Genomic DNA, 25,689 nt, shown 5'->3' with positions numbered 1-25,689 from the left:
CTGGCTGCAGGGAGTGGGCAGGGGAGCAGGAGGCAGTCGGTTCGGGATGCAGGTCAGGCCAAGATGTGCTGGTGGCCAACACCCTCCCATCGCAGTTTTGTCTGGGTCCTGTAGTCTCTGGCCCCAAAATGGGTGTACCCCCAGCCCTCCATGCCCCATGGGGGTAAAAATTTGGAGAGTTCTCTTAAGCCTCCTGCAAAAGGCACCCACACCGGTCTGGCTTAGAGGCTCTGTGTAATTTTTTTTTCTCACTGCACAACCAAGCTGGCCCCTCACTTGGCTTTCCTTCACCCCTGCCTGCACCCACCCCTGCACGAAGGCTTCTGCACTGCAGAGGTGGTTTTGCTGGAGGTTCCTCCTGCAGTCCCTGCTTTTGCCCACGCCCAGCCACAACCAGGCAGGGGCTGAACAGCTCACAAGCAGCGTGGGGGGACTGGCCCTGCTCTGGAATGACATGAATTGCCAGGTCTCAGCTCCAGGTGTGGCTGATTGATGGCAGGGGCCTTGTCCCCTCCAGCTATGACGTCCCTTCCTTCTGCTGTGACTGTGGGCAGAGGGGTCCTTATTCCAAGACCCCATTTCCCTCAAAGGAAAGAAACCCAAATCCCCCAGAGAAGCCCAAAATGTAGCCCAGCCCTGTGGTGCCCAGACTGCTGGATGGAGGGGCGCAAGTGCTGAGGCTGGCTGCTTGCTGCCCCCCACCCCAGGGTGAGCAGACACTTCACCCTGCTGACCCCCAAAGGAATACCAAGCCAGGAGCAGAGGGCTGTATGTCTCAGGGGCCGATGGCCACAGGACCTGTGGGGAGCACGGGGGCTGGTTACACCAAGCAAGAGTCCCCAGGCAGCTGGTCAGAGTTTCTGTCAGTTACTGAACTGAAGATAAAAGCGATAATGCTCGAGGAGAAAACAGCTCGCAAACCTGCGCCAGTCACCCTGGCACCACACGGCACAGCCAGCACGGAGGACCTCTGCTGGCACAGGAGCCACAGGGCAGGGGCCCAGGGCCACTGTTAGCCCATGGCTAGCCCTGCAGTGCACGACAGAGACACCACAGTGGACAGGGGTCTGTCCTTTCCAGGCAGGTGGCCAGAGCTGGGGACCCCAGCCCTAGGCCATGCACAAGGCCAGCCATAAAACACACCAGGCATAACAGCTTTGCAATGTTTACTCTTGAAAAAATAATCCAATTCAGAAAGCAGCGAGCCCTGCAGATGCCCACGCACCCAGCCCTACCATGGCCACGACACTGTAGCCTTGCTGAAGGAATGGAGAACTGCATCCAGCAGGCCCCTTGTGTGGGGAGAGGAGGGAGTTTGAAGCCCACCACTCACATCCTGCTGCCACTGTGAGCAGGGAGCCACAGCCCCTTGGTTGCTGCAGGGTGGGCAGCAGAGAGGGGAACCTGCCTTTAGCCATTCCCTAGCCCTAGGACCATCTTCCCCAGCCCCAGGAGGAGCTAGGAAGCCAAGCCTGAGCCCTGCCAGAGAAGGGAAAGTGGGTGCATTTAGTTTCAGGGAGAAGGGAAAGGGGGGGCCTTGGGAATAGAGATGCCAATGAAAGGGCATCACAGTGGAGAGTCGTGGAAGTTTTTCCAAAGCAGGGTATGGGGAGAGAGCTGCTTTCCCAGGAAAAAAAGCCAAGTCCCTTTCCTATGGCACCAAAAGGACCTGCTTTACGCCTGAGGACCAGTGCAGAGAAGCTGCCTGCCCACTGGCTGCCAGAGCAGTGTCCCAGCAAACGGCAGCACTGTGGGTAGCAGAGGAGGACATGGTTGAACCCTAGCCCAGTACTGTGGTCTCAAGCCACCCTGCACCCTCTTCTTTCCCTCCTGTATCCGTTCTGTCCCTGCTGCTGGAACAGGCATGCAATGGACGAGGGTCAGAGTCCCTGTGGTCATGCTAGAGCTGCGCTGTGTCCACACAGGGCTCATTTTGGCCAAAGAGAGGCAGATTTCCCAGGTTCACAACTATTCATTCCTATGCTGGGCAAGGGAGGAAGGAGTGGAACAGAAGATGGAGCCAGGAGGACGGGAGACAAACCTCCCCTGACTGCCCCCACACAGGCTGGGGGCTGCCAGCTCTCCACCCTGCTTTCCTGTTATCCTCCCCTTCCCACAAGCAATAAATAAATAAGTTAGTGTAGTGTAGTCCCCGACGCTCAGTTCACAGTGAGAAAATGAAGGGGAAGAACCCATATGACCACAGGGAAAGGGCTGAGCAGCAAATTCTCCTCCCAAGGGCAAGCCAGAGCACAGCATCCCTGCTCAAAGCTGGGGGACCTGGGCAGAGAATGGGTCTTGTGCTGCATGGATTAGACAGAGAGGTGCACTGAGCGAGGGGACCAGGACTGCCCCAGTGTGCGGGGGACATTAGTACCGAGTGGCTGGGGGTGGGAGGGGGCCCTGGGGTCCTTCCTAAGGCACAGGAGGGGGAATAGGGACCCCCTCCCTCTCCCTCTGGATGAGAGGTGTACCATAGCAGGAGAGCCAGGCTGCCCATCCTGGTTCAGCTCACAGCTTCCCTGCTAGCAACGTACCACAGTAAGGGTGGGGATTCAGAAGAACAAATCCCTTCTGCCTTCAGCAAGAGCTGGGGGTACTTGGCCAGGGAGGAGGGAGAGGCAGGGTGTAGTACCACAGGCAAGGACCACACCAGAGCATGGTATCTCTCACTCCAAAGGACCCTGGTCCATCCTGCCCTTACACCTCGGGGGGATGCTCCCATCTTGCTCTGCAAGGCACTTTCACCCCCTCTCCCATGACCTGGGGGGCAGGGCTGCTCCCCACAGAGAAGGTGGGTGAGAACAGCCTGAGCCGCAGCACACAGCCTGGTCCACTTGCATCTGCAGTCATATCCAACTCCCAGAACTGCAGGGAAAGGAAAGGGGCACCTGACCACCCTCGTGCTGGGTTATAGGGTGTCCCCTACATGTCCCACAGCAAGTTCAACTCGTCTTCAGCATTCCCTTTTGCCTATGAGTGGGACTGCACCAGTCACTACAGCCCAGGAAGTGAAGCTGGTGTGCAGGGAGATGTGGAACCCAGCAGTCTTCAAGGTGCATCCATTGTGCCGGAGATAGAAGAGACGCTGGAAGACCCCCTCTTCACCATCATGTTCACCACTGGACACAGAGCCCCGCCAGGCAACAGTTAATAAATAACACCCAGCTGGTAGGCTGCAGCACCTGCACATGGGCATTCTGCCCTCACAGGACTCAGGGGCCAAAGAGGGAAGCAGAGGTGTTTCTCAAGTCCCCCTCTAGCCCTCAACTGGGCATCTCCTTCCTCGAGCCTTGCCCAGCCAGGGGGCAACAGGAGTAGGGTTAGTAAACAGTCTGTGTTAAAAAAAGAAAGTTCCTAGGATGGGGAGGACCCTGTCCTGTGCAAGGGAGAGGAAGACCACAATAGGGGGCTAGAGGGAGCCCAAGGTCTCATTTTGCAGTCTGAAATGGGAGTCCGTGTCCAGTCACCAGCCTCCGAGAGCTGCTGCCAACTCTGTCTCTGCACTGTGGAGGTCTCCACCTTCTCCCTGTCCCCCTCGCTTCCCACCTGCCAGTCTCATGTCTGCTCTGCTGCAGCAACCGCTGGCACTGCCACCGCCCCCTCCTCCTTGGCAGGGGGCTCCATGTAGATCGGTGTCACTGATGAGGGCTTCTTGGACCTGCAGGTGAGAAGGTTGAATAGGAGCAGAGCAGGACCCCAACTGCCAACAGCCCTGCCTGCCTCCCTGCTGTGATCTCCTTTCCACTGGGACATCCTCCAGCTCTGGGCACGTATCCTGCCCCCCTCCCACCATGATTCAGAAGAGGGGTGGTATGCCCCAGGATTGGGCTGTGACAGAAGCAGATGATGCAGTGCCCTGGGCAGGGGACAGTGCCATGAGGAAGGGGGTGGGGATCACCCAGGTTGCTGTGTCCTTGATACTCACGAGTAGGGGGAGGCAGGGACCCCCACCACAAGGAAGTGGTTCTTCTTGCGGAAGAGCCGCCACAGCCCCTTGTGGTTCCCACGGACGTCCAGGTCCCAGATGTGGAGGCACTAGGATGGTGGGGAGGGAGGAAGAGGCATCAGAGCCTGGGGACAGACACCAGGGCCTGGTGTCCTCTGGCAAGGGAAAAGCCACCATATCTCTACCCCTCACCAAGACACAGTAGAGAGGGGATAGCACCTTGACTGGGCAGTGCAGGGCAGCACCCCTCCAGCCAGCATCAGTGAGGGAAGAGGGGGAACCCATTCCCACCCCTGCCTCAGGGCAGGGGGTTTGACCATCACACCTCCATGCAAGTGATAGAATTATCCAGACAAGCTCAGACCCTGGGGTCCCAACACAGGGAGATCATAAGACTTATCTCCACTGAGCCAAGCGTCTGCCCTGGATGACCCAATGCCTTCTGTAAACACCAAAAGCTTAAATACCACTTGAGGACAGCAAGAATCCATTTGCTGAGCTGTGTTCAAGGCCACAGACAAACCCAAGAACAACAGCCAGATGTTTTCCAGCAATGCTGAGATCAGTGCCAGGGAGAGCTAGGCCATGTCAGGGGCCTCACCTTGGCAAGCTGAGTCCAGGTGGTGAAATCTGCTTCCTGCTCCATCCTGATGAACATGACATAGACCCTGCCCTCAGTGTCAGGCACAAAGGAGTCCTCACAGGGGTTCTTGCTGTGGTCCAGGACCTCAGCCTCACTGTGGAAATAGAACAGGGAGTGAGGGGGGACATCTCCTCTCTGTTCCCACTGCAGGGTACTTCAGAGATGCAAGTGGTGGCTGGGGATGCTAGGGCCACCTCCACCCTTTCTTCTGTCCTGGTTGGCTCACCCAGTGTGCCCTATGGTCTCCTAACCTCCCTGCAGGCACTTACCCCAGCAGCCGATGAATTTCAGTCTCGTAGGCATCCTTCCTCAAGCTGTTGGAAGAGGAGAGAGCACAGAGATCAGGGCAGAGCCAGACAGTTTGATAAGCAGGGATCATCCCAAGATGAACCAAACTTAAGACTGCCCCAGTGTAATATAAAAAGGCAGGCTGGAACCAATTAATGGAGAGCAGGGACTGCCACATATCCTGGAGGATGTGGCAGCAATAACATGACCTTTCAACATGTCTACCAGGAGCACAGGGTAGCTGAAACCAACCTCACAAAAACCACTGCAAGGACTCCCCAGAGGCCAGCGTGCTGGGGCTGGAGGTTATGGCTGTGGTTCCAGGAGGGAGACGTCCCCAGCACAAGGGGACAAGGGTCAGGTCAAGCAACTCTTTCATCCAGATCTCATTCTGACCAGCACTCACCTCTCCACATTTTTAAGCTGGACATTAGGAACCGTGTTGAACTTGTGCTTCTTGAAATAGGCTTCCTGGGAGGAAGAGAGGGAGAGGAGGGAAGGAAAACAGAGTTCAGTCAGGAGTCAGCATTACTTGGAGATCACCTCAAGCATCCCTGCTACCTGGAAAGGTGGCTGAGTCAGAGCTCAGCACCAGGACAGGGCTTGGGGGCTGTGGGAGGTAACTCACGTGAAAGTAGCCATTCATGTTCAGCCCCACGATGCCAAAGTGGTAGGAGCGCGAGATGTCAGGGATGATGCACTCCCGGCCCTTCCGCTGCTCGGGCATCCGCATCCACATGTCCCAGTCCCAGAGCTGGGGAGGGGAAACTGCCACTCACACTCAAGTTTGGGGCTATGATTTGGCAGTATGGCCATCTGGGGACCTTTCTGGCTGCCCACACCAGCTCTAGGCCCTTTGGCCCCAACCTGCCTGGGCTGTTCCAGTCAGTCTTACTGGTGGTCCTCAAGTTACAGTCTGTCCCAAATCCATTCTGCTTGGGCATCCTTCCCAGTGGAAGCTCAGGGAGAGCCAGGGCCCCTCCAAGAGCTGTACCCACAGGGACTGGGTGATGATCAGGGACCTCTGATGGGGGTGCAGAAGGCAGGGTCCTTCTAGGGTACTCACCTTCTCAGGGGTTGGCCACTTTGGCTCCAGCTCGTCCTTGTAGAGGCTCTTCCGGAGCACCCAGCCCAGGCCTGGCATGGTCTCCACACGGTAGAGGAGCGAGGGGTCCTCAGCTGTGTGCTCATAGCCCTGTGATGTGAAGGGGAGCATTCAGCATCTTGAATGCACCCCTACCCTGCCAAAATAGGAGGCATCTTGCTCCATGGAAACTCCCAGCATGGGGAGGAAGGGACAGCCCCTGGGACAGGACGGTGATTTGCAGGGGCACTTCTGAACAGTTCAGAGCTGGGGAGACAGACACACCTAGGATGATGTGGGGGGACACCTCACTTCACAGACAGAACTTGGACCCTAGCCTGACACAGGAAAATACAGGGCAGAGGTGTCCCTACTCCACCATCCTCCCTGACCCACCTGGTCATTCCAAGCTGAGATGCAGTACAGGCTCTCGTCCTCCTCCAAAAGGTGTATTGACTGGCTCAGAAAGCTGAGGAAAGAGTTGTCCAGTCCCTGGTCAAACATCCTTCCTCCAGGCAAACCAAGCCAGGTTCTCCACAAAGGGACAAGCCACCCCCAACTGCTGGAACTGTCTAACCCATCTCTTGGGCTGAGATGGTTGATGTTGGCATGAGATTAGGGCATCAAACAAGCTAAGTTGCATCCCACCATGGGGAAGAGACAATATTGTCTCCTGCTCCATCAGAGTCCCTCCTCTTTATGAAAGAGCTGGAGCCCCAGTATATCCTGTCCCTGTCCTCTTGCCATGGGGCAGTTCTAACCATGTGTGTACAGAATGGATCAGTGTCCCCAGAAAGCAAACCAGGAAGAGATCCCAGACCTCCAAGTCACCCTGCACTGAGTGCCAGTGACTCAAGACTCCTTGCAGGCAGAGCTCAGTTATGGCTGTTGCCTGGGCACTGTTCAGCCTCAGATCGGTGAGCTACAGATGGTAGAGGTCTGGCCTCTCCTGAGCAGCCAGAATGCTTTTAGGAAATACCCCACTCAAACAGGAGCTCAAGGATCCACAGCTTTACCTGAAGAAGTCAACAGAAATGTCAAGGTCTTCCTCCAGAACTACAGCAAATTTAGCATCCTGTAGGGCAAGGGGAGATGTCAGAAGGATAGGATCAAGACAGAGCAGAGACACCAAGCAGCATCCCCTGCCTGTGCTGTTCCCTGCTGCACAGGACCAATACCAGCTCCCATGAAATGGGGGTCACAGATGCCACTCTCCCAGGGAAACCCTGCACTGTCTTGTTCCCATGGGTGATGTCAAGGTATCTTGACTACCCAAGGATGTTCAAGATACTGAAAAGTTGTTGTAATGAAGGAGGAGACATTATATAAGCTGGCAGCTAAGGTGCCATTCTGTATGTCCTCCATAAAAAACTTCTCAGAGGAGGAGGTATAATTGCTAATTGCCTCCATGAGGTGGTAGCTGAAGTACAGTAACGGCTTCCATGCAAGACCCAAATAACCGATAACGGTCAAGGCCAGTGTTTTAATAACAAGTCTCCTAGGCAAAGCATCTCTAATCACTGCAGAGCACAGCAAACTGACAAAACCAACAGCAAGTTTTAACATGTACTTTACAATCAGCATGGTAAAGACTGGACAAACTAATATTGAGAGCAGATGAATCAATGCTGTGACCAGCAACTGTTGTTACCTCAAACCCTTCGTGCCCCACGTTGGGCGCCAAAAATAGACTGTCATGGTTCAGCCTCAGCTGGCAACTGAACACCACGCAGCCGCTCGCTCACTCCCCCCACCCCTGTGGGGTGGGGAAGAGAATCAGACGAGCAAAAGAACTTATGGGTTGAGATAAGCACAGTTTAATGATTACAATAAAATTATAATAATAGTAATAATGATTATGATAATGACAATAATGTTAATATAATAAAATGGAAAAGAAAGGGAAAGGAAAAAAAGGGGAAAAAAACCACAGAAACACAAACGATACAACCGCTCACCACCCGCCAACCGACACTGCCCGTCCCCGAGCCGCGATTGCTGCCTCCCTCCCCCGGCCAGCCCCTCCCAGGTAACGTACTGGGCATGACATTACATGATATGGAATATCCCTTTGGTCAGTTTGAATCCGCTCTCTTAGCTGTGCCCCCTCCCCTCCCGGCTTCTTGTGCACCCGGCAGAGCACGGGAAGCTAGAAAAGTCCTTGACTAGTACAAGCGCTACCCAGCAACAGCCCAAAACATCGGTGTGTTATCTCAACAGTTTTTTTTCCATGCTAATTTCAAAGCACAGCACTATACCAGCTAGAGTGAAGAAAATTAACTCTATCCCAGCTAAAACCATGACAGGTGAGCAGCTAGACAGGGCACAGGCAGATGTCTCACTCACCGGGAACAGGTTGAAGGTTGCAGTCAGACTGGCTTTGTAGTGCTACAAGAAAAGACAGATTGTTGCCTCTGTTAGCATCAACCACTGGACCACAGGAAGAGGTAGACTGGTGCAGAAGCGGGGCTAAGCTTGTTTCCCTCAAATGCTGTCCCAGTAAATAACTCTCCCAGGATTTGGGAAAGGTCTCTCACCTGGGAAACTCTGGCATTTTTAATGCTGATGGGAGTGTGCTGGATTCCTGAGAGGCCAAACAGCTCCACTACATCCATTGGCTCCTGCAGTGGAAAGGTACAAAGCTCATAAAATGCGTAGATCTGAATACATTCTCCCCACCCTCTGACAGTGTCAGCTCCCTGGGACGGTAAGAATATGACTGTGGGATCCCCTGCATGTGGCTGTCCTCTTGGGGACAAGCGAGACTCAAAACTATGCTGTGCAATAGACCCTGCAGCAAGGAACTTGCCAAATCCTCTTGGCCTTTCAACCCTTAAGTATTGCCATAAGTTTCTGTTAGCCCTGCTAGTTTGCAGACCCAAAGTTGTATCCAAGAATATCCGAGAAGCCCAAAACCCCAGCCCACCATGGACGATGCAGAAAGAAAACAGGTATAGCCAGGAACACCTACTAGCTGCTTAATATCAAGACCACAATCGACTTCATTTTTTCCTCACAGTTGCCAAGAAAGAGACCTCTCTGACCAACCACATCTGCACTGGGGTCAGAAGTAATTGGTATTTGGGCTGACATATCTCTGCCCCAGGAAGGCTCCCACCAAGGCATTCTCCATCCCCTTTCTGTCCATCCCACCTCCTAGCCACAAAAGACAGAAAGAGCTCCTGTGGCACCAACCATTACCCCTTTCCCTGGTATCCACCATGGCAGCTGGAGGAGCATCCAGGCTGCCCCCTCATAGCCGAGGGATGCTGCTCCAGTTGCCATGGCAATGAATGCTGCTATCTTTAACCATTCTGATGTGCTGCAGTGAGAGCCTGCATAAACAAACCAGCTCCCCCAGCCCCACAACCTAGCAGTGGTGGGAGAGGCCTGCAAGGGAATGAGCCTATTCCCTTCCCCACCTCCATCAGAAAGCAACCAGACAATACCTCATGGGCTGCTGCAGAGATGAAGGCTAGAAAGCTCCTGAGACCTAATAAGATGTCAAAGGCCTGTCCCAATGCACATCCTACTGCCAGAGAGGAAGGGCTTGCAGTGGGATCCTCTAGGGCCTGATAGGGTTTTGCTGACAGGCCTTTGCCCTCTAAAGGACCAGCTCTCCTCTACCTGGCCACAGCTTTCACAAGCCTTGTGAAAACAGATTGTTTTGCATCTCTTCTCCTCTTACCGAGAGTAGAGCTGCACAGGCACAGCTGGACTGGTTTGTTCTGCTTCATGCAAGGGAGCTGGACAGGCAGTGTTACAGCCAGGCTGGCTATGCTCATCAAACAAGAAAGGGGGATCGGGAGAGCCCAGCATGACCACCTCAATCCTGCATGCCAGCCTCTTTCTGACATGGGGATGCAAAATCTGGGCTTTGGGAAAGGCCAGGGCAGCCTTATCCACAACCATGGCTTGGCTAAGCTGACTGACTTTGTGTAGGAGTGGGTAAGGAGCAGTGTGACCCAAGGCAGAAGGGTGAAGGGGCTCTTAGCCTGCCACCCGCAATGACTGGGCCAGCACCACATACTCTCCGCTGGGGGACCAAGGACATGGCTTCAGGGACCTCTGGGAGTGCTCTCACCTCATAGTACCCATCGATGAAGACTGTGATCATCTGTGGATTGACACCCTGAGCTGACAGCAAGGAGCGCAGCATCCTGGGGAGAGATCAAGCGGCCTGAGCACGCAGCCCTGGTGGGCCCAGGCCGCTCAGCAGAGGGGTATGGATCCCTGGGGTTACAGGAAAGGCTACATGGTAAGGGAACAGGACCTAGCGCCCTTAGGCTCTTCCCTTTCCCAGGGCCAAGGACCCTGGGATCTGTCCAAGCAGGTCTCCCCACGTTGCTCCTGCAACCCCAGGAAGGGGACGGATCCTGCCAGCAGAATGAAGGAGAGGGCTTGGCCCATGGCTGGTCTTGTGGCACAGAGCAGAGAAGCCGTGTCCCCTGGAAGCGCTTACCTATACAGGTAGTTGGGGCGGTTCCCTGCAATTACAGCTACAGGCACACTAAAGACTTTATTGTCCTTGAGCTGGAAGAGAAAAATGTGTGAGAGTGAGGTGAGGGGAGGCCATACCAACCTAAATGATTCTATGATTCTATGTCACTGAGGGTAGGATCCAAGGGGTAGGGATTGACCCTGCTGCTAAACAGCAGAGCTGCACAGTCCTACCCCTTGGCTCAGGACCACACTGACCAACTAGGACTCCACTCAGCACTGCTGGAGACCCTGCCAGCTTTCCCCTTTCTCTCCACCTCAGACCCAGCTCCCAGATCCCTACTTGCATCCACCTGGAAACCTTTGTCCAAACCCTTCAGCAGTGTGCTAAGGACAGCCCAAAGACCATGAGAGCTGCTCCATCTCCAAACGTACAGACTCTGCTGCTTATACTGATGTTCCTAGAGCCATGGTAACCTGGCAGCTCAGGGCAGACATACGGCAAAGGAGTTTCCCTTCCCCAGAATGACCTGACCACATGTATTCACCTTACCTTCACTGGGGTTAAGAGCTTGCCCAGGGGCAGTTTTCACCACTCAGCTGGAGCTTAAGGACAGGGCTCCGCATCTGCGCTGCGGACACACCTGGTCCAGCCCAGCCCTCCCTCCTGGAGCCTTCCCTGAATACTCTGCCCCTGCACTTACAGGATCAGGGTTGAACTCAATGGGCGTGGGGTCTTTGCAGCTGCAGACACTGCCGTAACCTTCTACTTTGCTGCAGAACCTCTTCCGGCGGCGGTTCAGCTCTGTGTCGGGCCAATGGCACTCAGCATCTGGAGGCACCAAAGAGAAAAAAAAGATTGCTTGTCCCCATGGCCTCAACTTTGGGTGCTCCAGGCTGCACTGCCACACAGACAGCTCTCCCTGGGCTCAGCCATCACCAAGCCAGTCCTTATTACTATGAACAAACAACACTTCTGAATGCCACATATGACGACAGGAGTAATTCAGAAGTCATCCCCACCATATGGCCTCTCTGAGCAGTAATGGGCCATGTTCAAGGCCAACAGTCAGAAAAGACTGGACCAGGCCTGGTTTGGAGAGGTGACAAATGGCCAGACCATGTCCCCACTTTCCCCAGCCTCACCTTTCTCAACAACCATGCCTGGAAACAGGAAGAAGGGAAGCTGGCCCCATTTTAAAAGTTACTATCCCCATCTCAAACAGCCTTTACTCCATCCTGGGATGTTGCTAACAGACCCACACTTTGACTCAAAGACCAAGAAAAGCAGGTAGACATGTCCCAGAGATACCTGCCACCACAGAGGGATCTTACTTCCTACCTTCCACAGAGGTCAGATGAACTTCTGTCTTCAGCAGTACAGGGTCACCCCATGTCGAGAGGGCAGGTGACTTGGCGTGCTTCTCCCCGTATACTTCCCCTGGAGCAGGGACACAGGGTCAGGACTGTCTGGAAAGGCCCATCCCCCCTGTGTCAAGGCATGACCAGGCGCTGTAGCTCAGCGGGGCAGCCTGGCACCTTTTCCCCTTTGGCCTCTGGCAAGCTTCTTGAAGGGACATGCTCTGCCTCTATCCCCTCCCACTCCCTCAGGAATGGAGTTGCCTGCTCTCTGTGTCTTGTTCCCTGCTTGTAGAGCATGTTGGGGATGAGCTGTGACTGTCTTCACCTGCTTCTCCCAAAAAAAGGTGCTGTGAACCCTCTCCTGGCCTGTGCTGAACTCACCTCCCTTCTTCCCCACAAATGTCCACATGTCTCTCCAACTCAGGAATGGTGCAACTTGGCTCCCCAGGCTTTTCAGGACATTCTTGGCTGTGTCCTTGAGGTGAAAGGAGCCTTCATCCTGGAACAAAACACAACCCTGTAGCTGAGGTCTGGCTCCCGACATAGACAAGGAAAGTCTCCTGTCAATACCAAAGTAGTACAGGGCCCACTCCTACCCTTGAAACAGCTGAGCCAGACACACCTTCAAGACCAGTTTCCTAGTTTCTGTGCCATTAAACCTGCCAGTGTCTTCACCACGACCCACAGCAAGGTCAGAGGAGTGACAGACTCCTTTTTCTTTTAGGCCAAATTGTTCCCAAGCAGGGCCATACATTCAGCACACTTCACACAGCTAAACCCAAAATCTTGAAGGAGTACAGTGCTGCTCGCGCAGCAGCCAGTGCCAACACAGTCTACAGTACCCCCTCTAAAGCCTGGAACTGGGACCCAGAAAGGTCCCACCGTGCCTGTACGTCCATTTTCCACCTAACCTCTTGTTTATTGCTGCAGGCTCTGACACATCTGCTTTTTACTTTCTTGCCTTGCTGGGCACACAGCAGTATCTGTAGTAACAAGGGGGAGTGAGAGGACAAGGGAGGTGAGGCATAGCCCAGTGAGGATGTGACATTTAGCCCTGGGAATGCCTGATGACATTCGGGAGGCAATTGCACAGATGAGCTTTAGGGCGTCCTGACTCAAGCTGACTTTTTCTTTTGACGCTAAGGTCACATACCTTAATGGTGAAGATCAGGATCCGGCCCCGGGCAACCATATTGAGGAAGAGTACCATGGCTTCATCTTCATGGGGAGAATAGGTGTCAAAGACCCTTTTGGCCATCACATGACCCTGTTGGTGTTCAAACGTCAGATGCATCTTAAATGCTATACGGCCAGGACACACAGAATTATGGAAATCTGTCCTGGAATCTTCTGTCCCTGAACAACATGATGAGTTACTTTTCTGGTATGCCAGGGAGTTAGTCCCCAGGCAAATTCAGCCCTGGGGCCTTCACACATGACACAAAGTGCATTAAGGCCCATGGGACAGCATTACCCAATCTCACAACTCCTCTCCTGCCTGTTCCCCAAGGACAGCTAGGCAAGCACTGCAGGGACCCTCTAGGTGACCATGTCATGCTCTGGAAACTATGGGCAAACAAGCATTTGGGGCCTTCTCTCCTGGCTGCCCTTTGCCTCATGCACCCTACAGTTAAAGAGCAAGGATGAACACACCCCAGTAAAAAAAACAAATGCAGACATGCAGGGATGCTTTACCGTAGCCTGATTTAAGACAATGACATGGATCCCTCTTCCCTGCTCCCGAGCCTCATCTTCCAGGACCTGCAAGTGGAGAAGCCATGAGAACCATATGCCAATACCTCTTATTCCCTGCCCATCTAGCTTAGCAGAGCCCCCAAACAAGGGGAAAGTCTCTTTCCTGTTACATTTTGGCTTTGCTCATGGCAGTGATGGATGCCAAAGTAAAAGACAACGCAGGACACCACCTCCACAGTTCTGTAGGCAGGAGGGAGATCAACTCCTGACCTTTTGCCAGCCACTGAAGTGCTCTCACCACCCACGGCTTGTGGCTTCACCTGTTCAGCTCCACCCACCTTCTGCTCACAGGGACAGCCAACACTCATCACTTACTGTCGTGCCATCCACAGCCACATAGACCTTCGACCGGCTGGAGTACACCTCAACATCCAAGACCTTCTTGTTGCTGACAGGGCGCCTAGGGACTTCTACATTCAGCATCTCATCATCTACAGGGGAGAAATGCCCAGTCTCAATCAGCCAAGGCACCTCTGGCTTGCCCCTGCTCAGTGCTGGCCCAGCCAAGCCTCCAGAAGGTCATGCCCACCAGGTATCCCAGCCCAACAAGCCATGAGTTGGAATCTACAGGGATGGCAGGCAAGGGAAATCCAAAATAGCAAAAGGTCTGGCCCCAGCCATCCCCACACAGACCTCTGCAGCCAAACGTGCTGAAGCCTGAAGCAGACAGACCAGGAAGAGGTACAGCCTTTTCTATTCATTTTTGTGCAACCCACACGCACAGACATATCTTTCGTGTTATAGCTACTCACAAGATTACCCTGACAAAAAAATTACTTGCCCTCCCTCCAGCTTCCTTGATTTCTATGAAAACTAAGATCCTGCCCCTCACCGTAGTCCTGTGCAGACTCCTCCTCCTCCTCATAAGCAGCTTTCCTGGTGTCCAAGATAAGCTTGATGTTCACAATTACAGTCACAAGCAGGAAGAGGACAGCACCTGTCTGCAATGCAGGACACTTTGCATTAGCAACTTGTAAGTAACAACACCAAGAGCAGGCCACCTCCTTGGCAGAGGCGGCTAAGGCAGGGCACCCCAAGCAATCTTGCAAGGGACCATAAGCATCTGTTATTTCCCCTGCTTTCTTCTGGGGGAAGGCAAAGAGAAAGAAATACAGATAACCAAGGTTTAGGGTGAAGTGCTCTCATCAGCTGGAGAGAACCAACTTCTTGATACGTGAGAATTAACCCACTTCCAATGTATCCCTGCTTCCAGACCTGTGAGCAGATTCCTACTAAAATATTGCATCAAGGTTGAGGGGCTCTGCAGGCAAAAAGTTTGGTAATTCAGTGTTACAGCTCCCACGGTAACCTTAACTTCTGCCTCTCCTGCAGCATCACTGCTTTTGTCTCTATCTCTGCAACCAGAGGATATATTCAGGGTATTCAGAGAGGAGATGTTGCGTGACTAAAGCAAGACAAAGGGAAGAAGCTGAGGTCTGACTGTAAGAAACCACACTGCAGAGAACAGCCTGCAGCCTTACTGTCTGCAGCAAACTTCAAGGCAACCTGCATGGGTGCCAACACAGAGGGCTGTGGGGAAGTCCATGGGCTATGGAGGAGTCCCTGGGAACCCCTGATGTGTGCATCACCACTGTCCATGGCTTTGTTGCTCCCAGACCAAAAGGAGGGAGAAAAGACTACAACATTTCTACAAGCACCTATATTTAATTGAATGCATCTTGCTCCTCTCTTCCTCAACTTCAATATTTTTCCTGGTGTTTGGACCCAGCATAAAGCAGAAACTACCCCATGCTAAAAAGGCCTTTTATGAGACAGAGCCACACAGGAAGACCTGGACCACAAACATCCCATGTTGGGAAATAATCCACCTGCAGGTGTAAGCTGCAAGAGCATGTCTGGCCAGAGCCAAGAGGATGGTCTTAGAGCTGCAGTGCTGGCCTGGGATGCTGGATTGAAAGCTAAGACCTCAGCCAAAGCAATTTGTCTTTACTTGACCCAGGGAGCTTTGTAACCCAGGGCCCAGGTGCTTCTTCATGGTGGAACCGTGACAGCAACATGCGATGGCTGTGGGGTTCTGCGTGAGGACAAAGTGCCTGCTCAGCAGTGACAGCCCTGCCCCAGGGCTGACAAACAGATCTAGGAGGGAGCCCAAAAGCTGCCCTGGACAGTCACACAGTGAGGGAAGCCTTTGCCATTGGATGTAAGACACAAAACCCTGAGCAGCCATTACCCCCAAAGCTAACACCACTGCAGGGCTGCACCACAGGTCTCCACGCCAGGAGGGTCCATCCAGCTCACAGCAGAGCCACCACAGAGGCCCAAGTCTGACTGCCATGTGCTGCTGACAGATTCATCCCTGGCCCAGCTCTGGCCGCTTTGCCAAGCCATGCTTTGGACATACCAGATGGTTTCCAGTTTCAGCCATGCAAGCTCAGGGTTCTACTAACCAAGACTCTACATTCCAAGACTCAGCATGGAGATGTCACAGCAACCAAGGGAGAGGAGGGGAGAGGTTGGTGGAGGCTGCTTATAGCCTGGTCCCCCCACAAGGGGATGCTGAGACAGGTCTTGGCTGGTTTTGAAACAATTCCCTTGCCTCTCAACCCCCAACAGCTTACTTCCTAAAAATCTGTGCCTGTTTCAGCTCTAAGACTCTTGATTCTTTGAGGTCTGGTATGGGGCTGAGATCGCATGCAGGCCTGCCCTTGGTGAGAGGCACTGAAAGGATCTCACCCTACCTGGCCAGCTACTGCCTCAGAGCTACATGTTGCAGCTATCTCTGTGCCAAGCAGCCAAATGAGTTCAAGAAGTAACTGAGGAAGAACAAGATGGAAAAACAGCATTAGGACAAGAGATTGATAGGTAGACAACGTGGTAACAAACATCACTGTGGCATTTTGGCTTGTTGATTTGCTGTTGACTCAGGTGTATGAGCACCTTTCAGGATCTGTGCACAGATAGCTTTTAATTAGGCAACAGCAGAGCCTTGGGCTTGTGGCAAGGAACAGGCTGTGCCTGGTGGCCAGCAGCAAGGCCACCTTACCAACCTGTTCAGGCCTTCCACCCTGGTGGGTACTGGAGACACAGAGGACCAGCCCTACAGTCCAGGTGACCAGAGTGAACAAGGCAGCACCAAGCAGGACCTGCAGCCAGGTATAGCAAGGCTGGCTCAGTCAAAGCTGCTGACAGAGGCCCAGCTGCTGTAGACATGGCTACTCCATAGCCACAGCTCTAGTTTACATATTTTAAGCTCAATTTTCACTTGCATTTTAAGGCACAACAGTGCCATGAAGGAGAGAGATGACAGCTGGGCGGCTGGCTCTAGCCTGTTGCTCCCAGAGTGATAAGCAATGCCTGCCTGAATGACTAGGCCTATTCCCAAGCCCCAAGCACCCCAGGGGATGGTGGACAGAGCAGCCTCTGAGCCCTCATGAGTCTTCATCCTCCTAGGCACACACAAAACCCTCCCCTGCTCCCTCCCACAGAAGCCAACTGCCAGATTTCAGGAAGCTCGGCTCATCTCGGCAACAGCCCCTTTTCTGCAGCTCACTGCCATAGGGCCAAACCCTCCTTGTCCTTACAACCCCAGACACCCCCCCAGGATGCCGGCTCTGCTGAGGATTAGCTGTTTGACAGCACAAGCAACCAAGCCTGTGGCCTCCCCAGACACCAGCTGCCTCTGGGGCACAAGATCCCATTACTCAGCCCTATTTTCTCTGTCCACCTGTTCTGCATTATACCAGGCTTGGTTTGCAAACCAAATGGGGCAGGGATGGTTTCCCACTGCAGGCAGAGCCCTGCTGCACACAACATGGGTCCAGAACCAGCAGAGGAGGAATTGCTCAGATTTCTAGCTGAAAGCCTCCCAAGGATGCCTGGACAATTTTATCTCCTGCTGCAGCCACCCAGCAAGTCCATTTACAGCTGGAAGGAGCTGCTAGGCATAGCAAACCCTTCCATGCATGGGCACAAAGCCACTGGAGGCAGCTTTCTGGGGGACAAGTTATGCTTCCCCAGCATGTTAGGTCACCCAGGACTGCCAACAGACCCACCTCCACCCATGCAGCTGCTCCATAAGATCATAAACCCTATAGATTATCCTCCCTAATCCACCAGAGGCCTGTGGGTGACTCACCTGGCACAGCTTCCGCAGTGCACGCTGGTTCATCAGCTTGTACTTCCAGGCAAGGTACCAGCTCCGCTTCTTGTGGGGCTTGATGGTGGGGTTGGGTTTCCACTCGCCCATAGTCATGGGGGCTGGCACAGAGGCAGCCGTGTGGGGCAGGGGTCAGGATGCACTCCACTCCACTTCTGTGTCCATTGGAGCTCCCTGCCAGGACGGGATGGGTGCAGGGTGAGGGCGGCAAGTGCCTTCAAACCCTCTCCCCAGCAAAGACAGGGCCTGGCACAAGTGGTGGCTATGAGTGGCACTCATGTACCACAAGCAGAAGCCCCATGGAATATCCCCTGCCTGCCAGCACCCCCCGCCCTGCTGGGAAAAATTCAGGAGGCAACACTTCGCTGGAGGACTGTAAGCAGGGTGATGGGAAGCCCTTGAACCTATGAGCCAGTGAGGACTTCTGCTCGAATCCAACACCTTAGTGAGGCCCCTGCAGTGCGATGGGCCCACTCCCACCCTCTGGAAAAGTGGCCAAGAGGCATGAGCCGGCAACAGGCCCTGGACCAGCAGGTGTTATGGAGGTACCACCACTGGGCATATTGGCCTGTGGGGTCGCTGGTGGGGAGAGGCACCCTCCCCACTTGAAGCAGCAGGGCTGTGGAGCAGCGCCATCCCCACTAGTGAGAATGCAGCTAGCTTAAGCCATGGGGACCAGAGCTCGGCCACAGGCCTGCTGGAGACCCCAGCAGCCCTGTGGCAGAAGGGCTGTACCTAGGTGAGGCCAGGCTCCCCACACAACCTGCTAGGCCTGGGGTGTGATGCAGAGGCCCGGGAGAGCCAGGGCCCCAGCCAGAGCACAGGCCTCCCCCAGCGGGGCCAGGCACTGCGGTCGCCCGGGTGGAGAGAGGAGGACCGGGGGCCCCAGAGCCCCGAGAGGAAGGAGCCCGGCCATGCCGCAGGGAGAGGGGTATCGCAGATGGACCCGGGCACTCGGGGGTGCGGGGGCACAGGGAGGGGTCGCGAAGGGGACCCAGGCGCTGCGGGCAGGGGGAGAGGGGAGTCGGGCGTCCAAGGACGGAGGCGGCACGGGGAGGCGGCCCTCCCGGAGCGGCGGCGGGCGGGGTGGTGGGAGGGAGCCCAGGCGCTTCGGGACCGCGGGGACCCCGGAGAGTGCGTGCCGGCCGCGCTACTCACGGGCCAGGTTGGGCTGGGCCGGGCCAGGCCCGGCTTTGCCGCCACCGGCGGACGAGCCCTCAGCGCCAGCAGGGCCGCGCCGCTTCCGGCGCCGCAGAGACGCCGCGGGGGCGGGGCCGGCGTTAGCCCCGCCCACCCCCGCGCCACTCTGCGCTCCCCGGCGGACCTCGCTGGTGCGCGGGGCGGAACCTGTGAGCCGGCTGCGGGCAGGTGGAGGCGAGGGGCGTGTCTCGGGGCGTGTCTCGGGGCGCGGCCGGCGGGAGGGGCGTGGCCGGGGCTCTGTGCGGGGTGACAGCGCGGCCGCCGCCCCGCGCGGCGCCGCCGCCCTACCCGCATGGAGGGCAGCGGGGAGGCGCTGCCCGCCGACCTGCGGGAGCTGGCCAGCAAGGTGGGACGGCGGCCCCCCGCCGGGCTGCTGCGGGGGCTGCGGGCCGACACCGCCCCCGCACCGCCGGGACCGCCGCTACTGCCCGCACCGGCCCGCGGCGCCCGCCCGCCGCTCGCCGACCGCCTCCGGGCGCTCCGCCTCGAGCTGGTGAGTCCCGCGGCACCGGGGGCACGGCCTCCCGCCCCCCGGTAGCAGCCCCCTCATCGTGCCCCGTGCTCTCTCTGCATTTTGGGGAGAACCCCCCCATTCTCTTTCCTGAGTGGGTTAACTGCTCCCAGGTCGTGTCCCCTCTCCCGTCATTTCTCTGGCCCCCGGCCCACGCAGCATGCCCCCCCGGGGTCCCACGGACCCCTCTGCCCACCTCCGTTCTGCCCCCCTGACCCCACGCACCCCCAGGCCCCGGCTCCGGCGCGGACCGGAGCGTCCCGGGGAGCAGGATTTAGGGCAGGGACCTTCGCCAAGGGCACGGTGGCAGGTCCAGCCCTGTGCGCCTGTCCTGTGTCGTCCGTCTACCCCCCCACCCCGGGTGTCACCCCCTGGGTGACAAGGCACAAGCATCCCCGGGAGCTTTCCCAGGGTTCGCTTCCTCCTGGGGCTTCTCCCGTGGCTAGTAAAGGGTTGGGCTCCAGTGGCAGCCTTTCCTGGGGACCGTGGGAGTGCCGGTGGCAGCTTTCTCGCCTCCCTCTCTTTGTGGAGAGAGAAATACCGGCGATGCCTGCGCCTCCGGGAAACGTGGCGAGATTGGGCAATGGGTTCAAGTGCTGCTGGGGGAAGGGACTCTCCCACGCAGGCACACGTGAGTGGGAGGGAATGAGCATCATTTCCATAGGGAAACAGGCTAAATATGCCTGCATCCCTGCATCCCCCTGCCACCCGGGCGGGCTGGGGATCCAGCCTAAGCCCTCTGCACCCATGCTTTGGCTGATTCAATATTCCCCATCACCATAAAAGCTTTCATTCTCCCTCTGCTTTCATCCTCCCTCAGCACCAGCTTCCAGGCTGCACTCTACCCGAGAAGGAAGGTCTGGGGGCCCTGGGTTGCTCAGAGAAGGAGGAGGAGGAGGAGGAAGCAGCCATGGTGTTTGCCCTGCCCAGGTGCAGGCAGGGTCATCTCACAGTCTTCAAGGCCTGGCTTTGGCCACGCATTATTAACCTCAGCTCAGAAAGGCTTTTTATTTCTCTGCCCTGGCTTTTCTCGCTGGTCGGTGAAGAAGCGGGGACACCTTGCACCCAGGTCAGCAGCCTGGGAATGGCACCTGGGTGCCCAAAACCCAGCATGGGGCTCCCCCCATCTCCCCATCCCCATGAACAGGAACCAAAATTCCCATCCCAGCAGCGAAGACCAGCAAACCCAGTGCTCAAAGGAGAAGCTGGCCTGGGAGGGGGCAGTGGGAAGAGAAGACAGCAAATTCCCACTCTCGCCTCCTGTTTCGAGGAGGATGTTTTATACCTGGGCTAGATGTCTCAAAGGGAGATGGTGCCTGTGGGTTTCTCACGTGCTGGGGAGGGAAGCAGGACTGTACCCCCTCAGGGGGATGCTCTCTCCACCTCTGCCTGCCCCTAGAGAGCATGGGGAGGAGTGCGACAGTCCCTCCAGCTCCACTAGTCCCTGGGGTCCCCTTTGAAAGAGGGGGGGGACATCTGTGGATGGGGGGAAGAGGAGCACTGCAGGATGTGCATGAGGAAACTGAGGCAAGGAGCAGTGTAGGGTGTCAGATCCCGGAGCAGGGATCCAGCCAGGTCTCCTCTGCCCCCAGCGTTGCACTCAGGTCCATGGTCGCCTTCCTCCCCTCCAGATGCTGATGCTGCCCTGGGTCTGAATGCCAGGGGATACCATGTGGGGAGCAACAGGCAGGCTTTGGGATGGGTATGGAGTTGGTACAGTGTACCCATCACTGCGTCTAGAGGAATATAGAGAGTATAGAAAGCAGCTGGACCTTGGTCTCCTGCCATTCTAACTTTGCCTTGCTGGAGAGGGGTCAGGCTGGCTTGAAATAGCAGCAAATTGACAGCCGACTCTTTCCAGCAAACAACTGGGGAGTGTTTTCCCACCCTCTACTCTCAGGGTGGCTCTTTGCATCTCTGACAGTCACAGTCGCATGTGGCAGAGAAAAAAGGGGAACCCCCCTGTCAGGGGTTCCCAGCCTTCCTCCTCCCGTGTCTTCTCCCTGCCAAGGCCAGATGCTTTAGCAGCACATGCAGAAAAGTCCATTGTAGGCAGTTTTTCAAATAACTTGCCTAGAAAGGAAGTTTCTGTACTTCGAAGCTGGCTCCTGCCCCAATCCGGGCACATCACTGCTATTTTTTATTTAAATCCATCTTGAGGAACATGGGGAAGGCATGGGGGATTGGTGTTGGGTCTCTACAAATATTTGCCTCCCTTTTTTTTTGTGTTCCCTGGACTGAGAGGCATCACGTGCCAAAACCCTGGTTTTCCCAGGCTGCTTCCTGGGATGCTTTTGTTGCTGCACTCACTATGGGACTGGAGACGGGGGTCTCAAGAGACCAGCGGGTCACCCGTGGGCGGGCGGGTGAGTCTGAGGGCACCGGATGCCGGGGACCGGGTGCTGTGCTTAGAAACAGTCCCGGGGGGCTGCGTGGATTTCTGTCACAGCTTGCTGGTGCTGGGGACGGGGTGTGTTAGTGAATGAGTCCATGGGCAACCGCATCTCCCAGGCTGCCTGTACCTGTCTTGCAATGGGTTTCTATCCCTCCTCCCCGCCCCCCCCCCCCCCTTATTCTCTTTCCTAGCAAAATATTTGTGTCCCGCGCAGGGGAAATCCAGTGGCTTTCAGCGGCCAGTATCACACAGATAGGAATGTCTTGGCACATGGGGCTTTCCGTTAGGAAAACAGATGTTTCTGCAGCAACTGAAGTTTTGCAAAGAGCTTTCCTTGGGCTTGGAGGGGCAGGAGTCGGCGAGGCGAGTGCTGTGATCCGCAATCCCTCCACCATCCTTCCCCATTTTGGGGGTGATTTGGGTCTCAGGCTACAAATCCTGCTGTGTCACGTTGTCACCAGGCTTGGATCGGGCCCTAGAGGGGGGGAAGCAAATGAATGAAGGGGCCCAGCTGAAACAGCCCAGGGAGGTGCTGATGGTCCAGCCATATCCTTGCCCTGAGCAATACCCAGCATGTTCCTGCCTGGTCCCAGCTGCCTCCCAGGGCTTGGTGGATGCCCTGGGCTCAGATCTCTACCCAGTGCCTCCAGTTCCTTGCTTACCCCATAGGAGACAGTGAGATAAGCGCCTTGGATTTATTTCCCTGAGGGGTTTGGTGGCCGGTGGGTGCCAGAAGTCACTCATCCCCAATGGTTGTGTCCCCAGGTCTTGGACAGGGTGCCCTGGGATGGTTTCCTGCAGGATGTTCCCCCATACTGTTCTGTTAATCAAGCAGCTCGGCAGACCTGCGGCCACCGTGGTGGTACCTCTTCCAGGGTGGGCTGAGACTTGGGGCTCTCAGCCCCTGGGGTCACCTCGATCCTCTCAAAAACCCTGCACTCTGTCTCCCTGCCAGGCCTACCTACGAGCGGTTGATGTGAAGATCCTGCAGCAGCTGGTGGTGGTGAACGAGGGCATCGAGGCGGTGAAGTGGCTGCTGGAGGAGAGGAGCACGCTGACCAGTCGCTGCAGCAGCCTGGCCAGCAGCCAGTACAGCCTGGTGGAGAGCCAGGCGGCCTCACGGAGGGGCAGCTGGGACAGCCTGCAGGACCCCAACGACAGGCTGGACAGCATCTCTGTTGGTAGCTACCTGGACACATTGGCTGATGACATGGATGAGTATTCCCAAAATGCCACTGAAACTGCTGCCACATCTGTGCCGGGCAGAGCCCTGGTCAGGGCAGAGCAGGATTGGGTCAGGATCGACCCTGAGAGGGGTCTTGCGAAGCAAGAAAAGGGCAAAGCGGAACACGAGTGGCCCCATGTGGACCTCTCCCCGCCTGGGCTTCCCCAGGATCACCGGTTTTCTAAGGAGCCCCAGGTGGCCAATGGGTATTTGGGCCAGCAGCCCCCTGCCCCGGAACCAGGCAGAGACACCAAATTGCCATCGGGGGCTGGGGAGAGGCTGGGGAAGGGGAACCCGGGTGGGAAGGCTCGGAAAGCCGAGGCTGACTTCGAGAACTGCAAACTCAACAGCAAACTGCACCTGGAGTATGATGCCCACTGGCGCTGGCTCCAGTCTCAGGATGATGTGACATTCTTGTAGCCCATGGCTTCGCCTTCCCAGTCCAGCTCTCCCAGCTGCCTGCTCTGCTTCACTTGTCTCTGCTTGGGAGAGTTGGGGTGGCTGGAGATTGGACAACAGGCTGGCTTGGTGGTGTTGCACTGTTCCTCTGACCCCCGCCGTCAGTGTTTGGTGATGCAGCCCTAAGTAATGGGGTGCCCACCCCGCAGTGAATTTCTGGGAGAGGCAGGATGAAGTGGGTCCCTGTAAATTTAATCCTTTGCTCTGGGGTGGTGCTTGCAGGTGGCTGGTCACTCCTCTGTTGTCTTTGACGTTGGTTGCAGGGAGGGGTTCTGAGGAAACCTGGGACAGCAAAACTCCTGGGACCTCTCCCTGGCTCCACCTCTGCCCTTTAATCCTCAGCTTCCCATCTGCAAAAACTGGGGACCCTTCCCCCAAACCGGCTGCCCAGGGAGGACAGGAGATGCCGCCGTGCATCCACAGCTCAGTGGCACCAGCATGCGAGGTGCGGGTCAGACCATCAGCAGGGTGTCCCTGCTGGATGTGCTCATTTCCATCATTATCTTCAAGACCAGCGTCCATCCAGGGTAGAGTTGACCTGGGGCACCTAGGGTTTGGCTGCAGCACATGGTGAATGCTAAAAACCCCCTCCCAGCAGGTGAAGCCCTGCCTGGTTTAAATGCCTCTGTGAAGCCTATCTGAAGTGATCAGGGTGGTCACTATAGCTGCTCCTGTTGGGCTGGGGAGCCTTTGTCTGTGTCCTGCAGAGGAAGGATGATGGTGCAGACTTCCCTCCCTGATGTGATTACATGAGAAAGGCAAAACACTGGGTGGGAGATGGAGATCCAGTTCTCCCCATTTGTTTCTAGACTGTCTCCCACCTTGGGACCAGGTCCTGCAGAAACCCTGGGATGTGGCAGCATATGGGAAGCCTGGCAGAGGCTGTGGGGCTCAGACTCAGAAAGGCTCGTGCTTTCCCCTGACTCAGTGTGATGGGGGTGATGGCTGGGATTCTCCATCTGTGTAATGAATGGTGCCAGGTCTCTGCCCCCTACCAGCAACAAGAAACATGAGGCTTCTTGCCAGGGTGGATTTGCAGCAACCCTGCCCTGGAGACATCTTCTCTGTCCTTTTAGCCTTGGCTTCTGCCTGTGCCTTTTACTCCCCACCCACCATGCCTCCCAGCACACCCCTTACCCCTCGCTGGCTTGTAGAGCATGGCTGGCAGCTGGAGCTGTGTGCAAGCTTGGGCATGACCCATTCCCTTCACCAGATGATGCAGGGAAGGACCTGGGCATCCCACAGCCCCCTACTTCAAGGAGAGGGGCTCTTCCACATGTGTGCACAAGCCTGGAGGTTCCTGGCTTCACAACCTGTGGATGTGCCTGTCCCCAGCCAAGTGCTATGACAGCTTTGCTTTCACCACAGTGCTGTTGTTCCCCTGCCTGCGTGGGTTGCAGCCTGGCTGTTTCCTTGCTGGGGTGGTACGAGTGGAGACATCTCCTGAAGTCAAGGGGAAACCAAGAGAGGGGGAAGACCTGGCTGTGACTATTTCTAGATGCGAGATGTGAGCTGGCTGTGGTTAGGAAGGCAGTTGGGTGTACGATGGGTTCAGCTTTGTGCCTCTGAAGCAGCACCTTCAGTGGAAACTACCCTCCGTGCCGAGACCCCGGAGCACCTTCCCTTCCCCCCACAAATCCTCAGGGCTTCCCTGGATGGACACAGACAGCAGGACAACAGCCAAAATTCCTGGAGACAGCACCTGCCAAGGACTTGGGGGGATCCCAGCAAACCGGGACCAGGCTGCCCTACACGAGCACCCCACCCGCCTGCCCTAGAGCAGCCATGCTTGGCTTGCTGTCACCTGCAAGCAGCTCACGGCTCCCTGCATAGCTCCACCGCTGCTGCTGAGCCACCATGAACCCCAAGGCCAGCTGTCCCCTGCTTTCCTTCTAGCCCTGCATGTGATGAACCAGCTGAGGCTCCCTGGGGCAGATGGGGTAAGTCCTCCAGCATGGTTAAAATCATTCTTCACAAAAAATAGCTGGCTTAATAAATGGTAGCGTTTCTCACAGGCCATGCTGTCGGTGCTTTCCCGAGCTTATGGGAGTTTCTAGGGGAAGGGGAGAGGCTCTGGTCTGAAACACTGTGGAGCCACCAGCAGCTCTGCGGCAGGGCAGGTTTAGCCCCCAGTCCTGAAACAGGCACAGACCACATGTCTGGGGATCTGTCCCTTGTCACATCAGGGTGATGACACCTAAAAGTCATGCTTCATGAAGCAGCTGGGTACTTGAGCATGTTTGCTGGGGGTGAGGGTGCTG

General features: G+C 55.9%; 2 protein-coding genes across 2 annotated transcripts; one reads left to right on the top strand and one right to left on the bottom strand.

Annotated features, from left to right (window-relative positions):
* Positions 1–1,149: 1,149 nt before the first annotated feature.
* On the bottom strand, positions 1,150–18,902 carry POMGNT1 (protein O-linked mannose N-acetylglucosaminyltransferase 1 (beta 1,2-)). The gene is made up of 22 exons (XM_075097750.1): positions 18,797–18,902; positions 17,618–17,812; positions 14,354–14,462; positions 13,837–13,952; positions 13,462–13,527; positions 12,920–13,033; positions 12,148–12,265; positions 11,747–11,845; positions 11,109–11,236; positions 10,427–10,497; positions 10,049–10,124; positions 8,502–8,585; positions 8,311–8,352; positions 6,981–7,039; positions 6,361–6,433; positions 5,947–6,075; positions 5,509–5,634; positions 5,287–5,351; positions 4,862–4,906; positions 4,551–4,686; positions 3,929–4,038; positions 1,150–3,661 (listed from the first exon to the last, which is right to left on the bottom strand). The coding sequence occupies exons 2-22, from the start codon at positions 17,732–17,734 to the stop codon at positions 3,559–3,561; spliced, it is 1,986 nt and encodes a 661-aa protein (XP_074953851.1). The 5' UTR covers positions 17,735–17,812; positions 18,797–18,902; the 3' UTR covers positions 1,150–3,558.
* A 151-nt stretch (positions 18,903–19,053) lies between these two features.
* Positions 19,054–25,445, top strand: LURAP1 (leucine rich adaptor protein 1). Its single transcript, XM_075097756.1, has 2 exons — positions 19,054–19,331; positions 22,700–25,445. Exons 1-2 carry the CDS (start codon positions 19,131–19,133, stop codon positions 23,387–23,389), a joined length of 891 nt encoding a protein of 296 aa, XP_074953857.1. The 5' UTR covers positions 19,054–19,130; the 3' UTR covers positions 23,390–25,445.
* Positions 25,446–25,689: the final 244 nt, after the last annotated feature.

Source organism: Phalacrocorax aristotelis, chromosome 6 (genome assembly GCF_949628215.1).
Source record: "Phalacrocorax aristotelis chromosome 6, bGulAri2.1, whole genome shotgun sequence".
Taxonomy (NCBI): Eukaryota; Metazoa; Chordata; class Aves; order Suliformes; family Phalacrocoracidae; genus Phalacrocorax; species Phalacrocorax aristotelis.
Note: the sequence above shows the minus strand (reverse complement) of the source record. Positions and strands in the feature narration are given on the sequence as shown.

Bases quoted from the DNA above. Each gene is read 5' to 3' on its own strand.
- POMGNT1 (XM_075097750.1), bottom strand. From the start codon at position 17,734: ATGACTATGGGCGAGTGGAAACCCAACCCCACCATCAAGCCCCACAAG. The intron at 11,846-12,147 runs GTGAGTTCAGCA...TCCCTGCTCCAG, and splicing joins ATTTGTGGGGAAGAAGGGAG to GGGAAGTATACGGGGAGAAG. The intron at 5,352-5,508 runs GTGAGTTACCTC...TCTTCCTCCCAG, and splicing joins ACATGAATGGCTACTTTCAC to GAAGCCTATTTCAAGAAGCA.
- LURAP1 (XM_075097756.1), top strand. From the start codon at position 19,131: ATGGAGGGCAGCGGGGAGGCGCTGCCCGCCGACCTGCGGGAGCTGGCC. The intron at 19,332-22,699 runs GTGAGTCCCGCG...TCTCCCTGCCAG, and splicing joins GGGCGCTCCGCCTCGAGCTG to GCCTACCTACGAGCGGTTGA.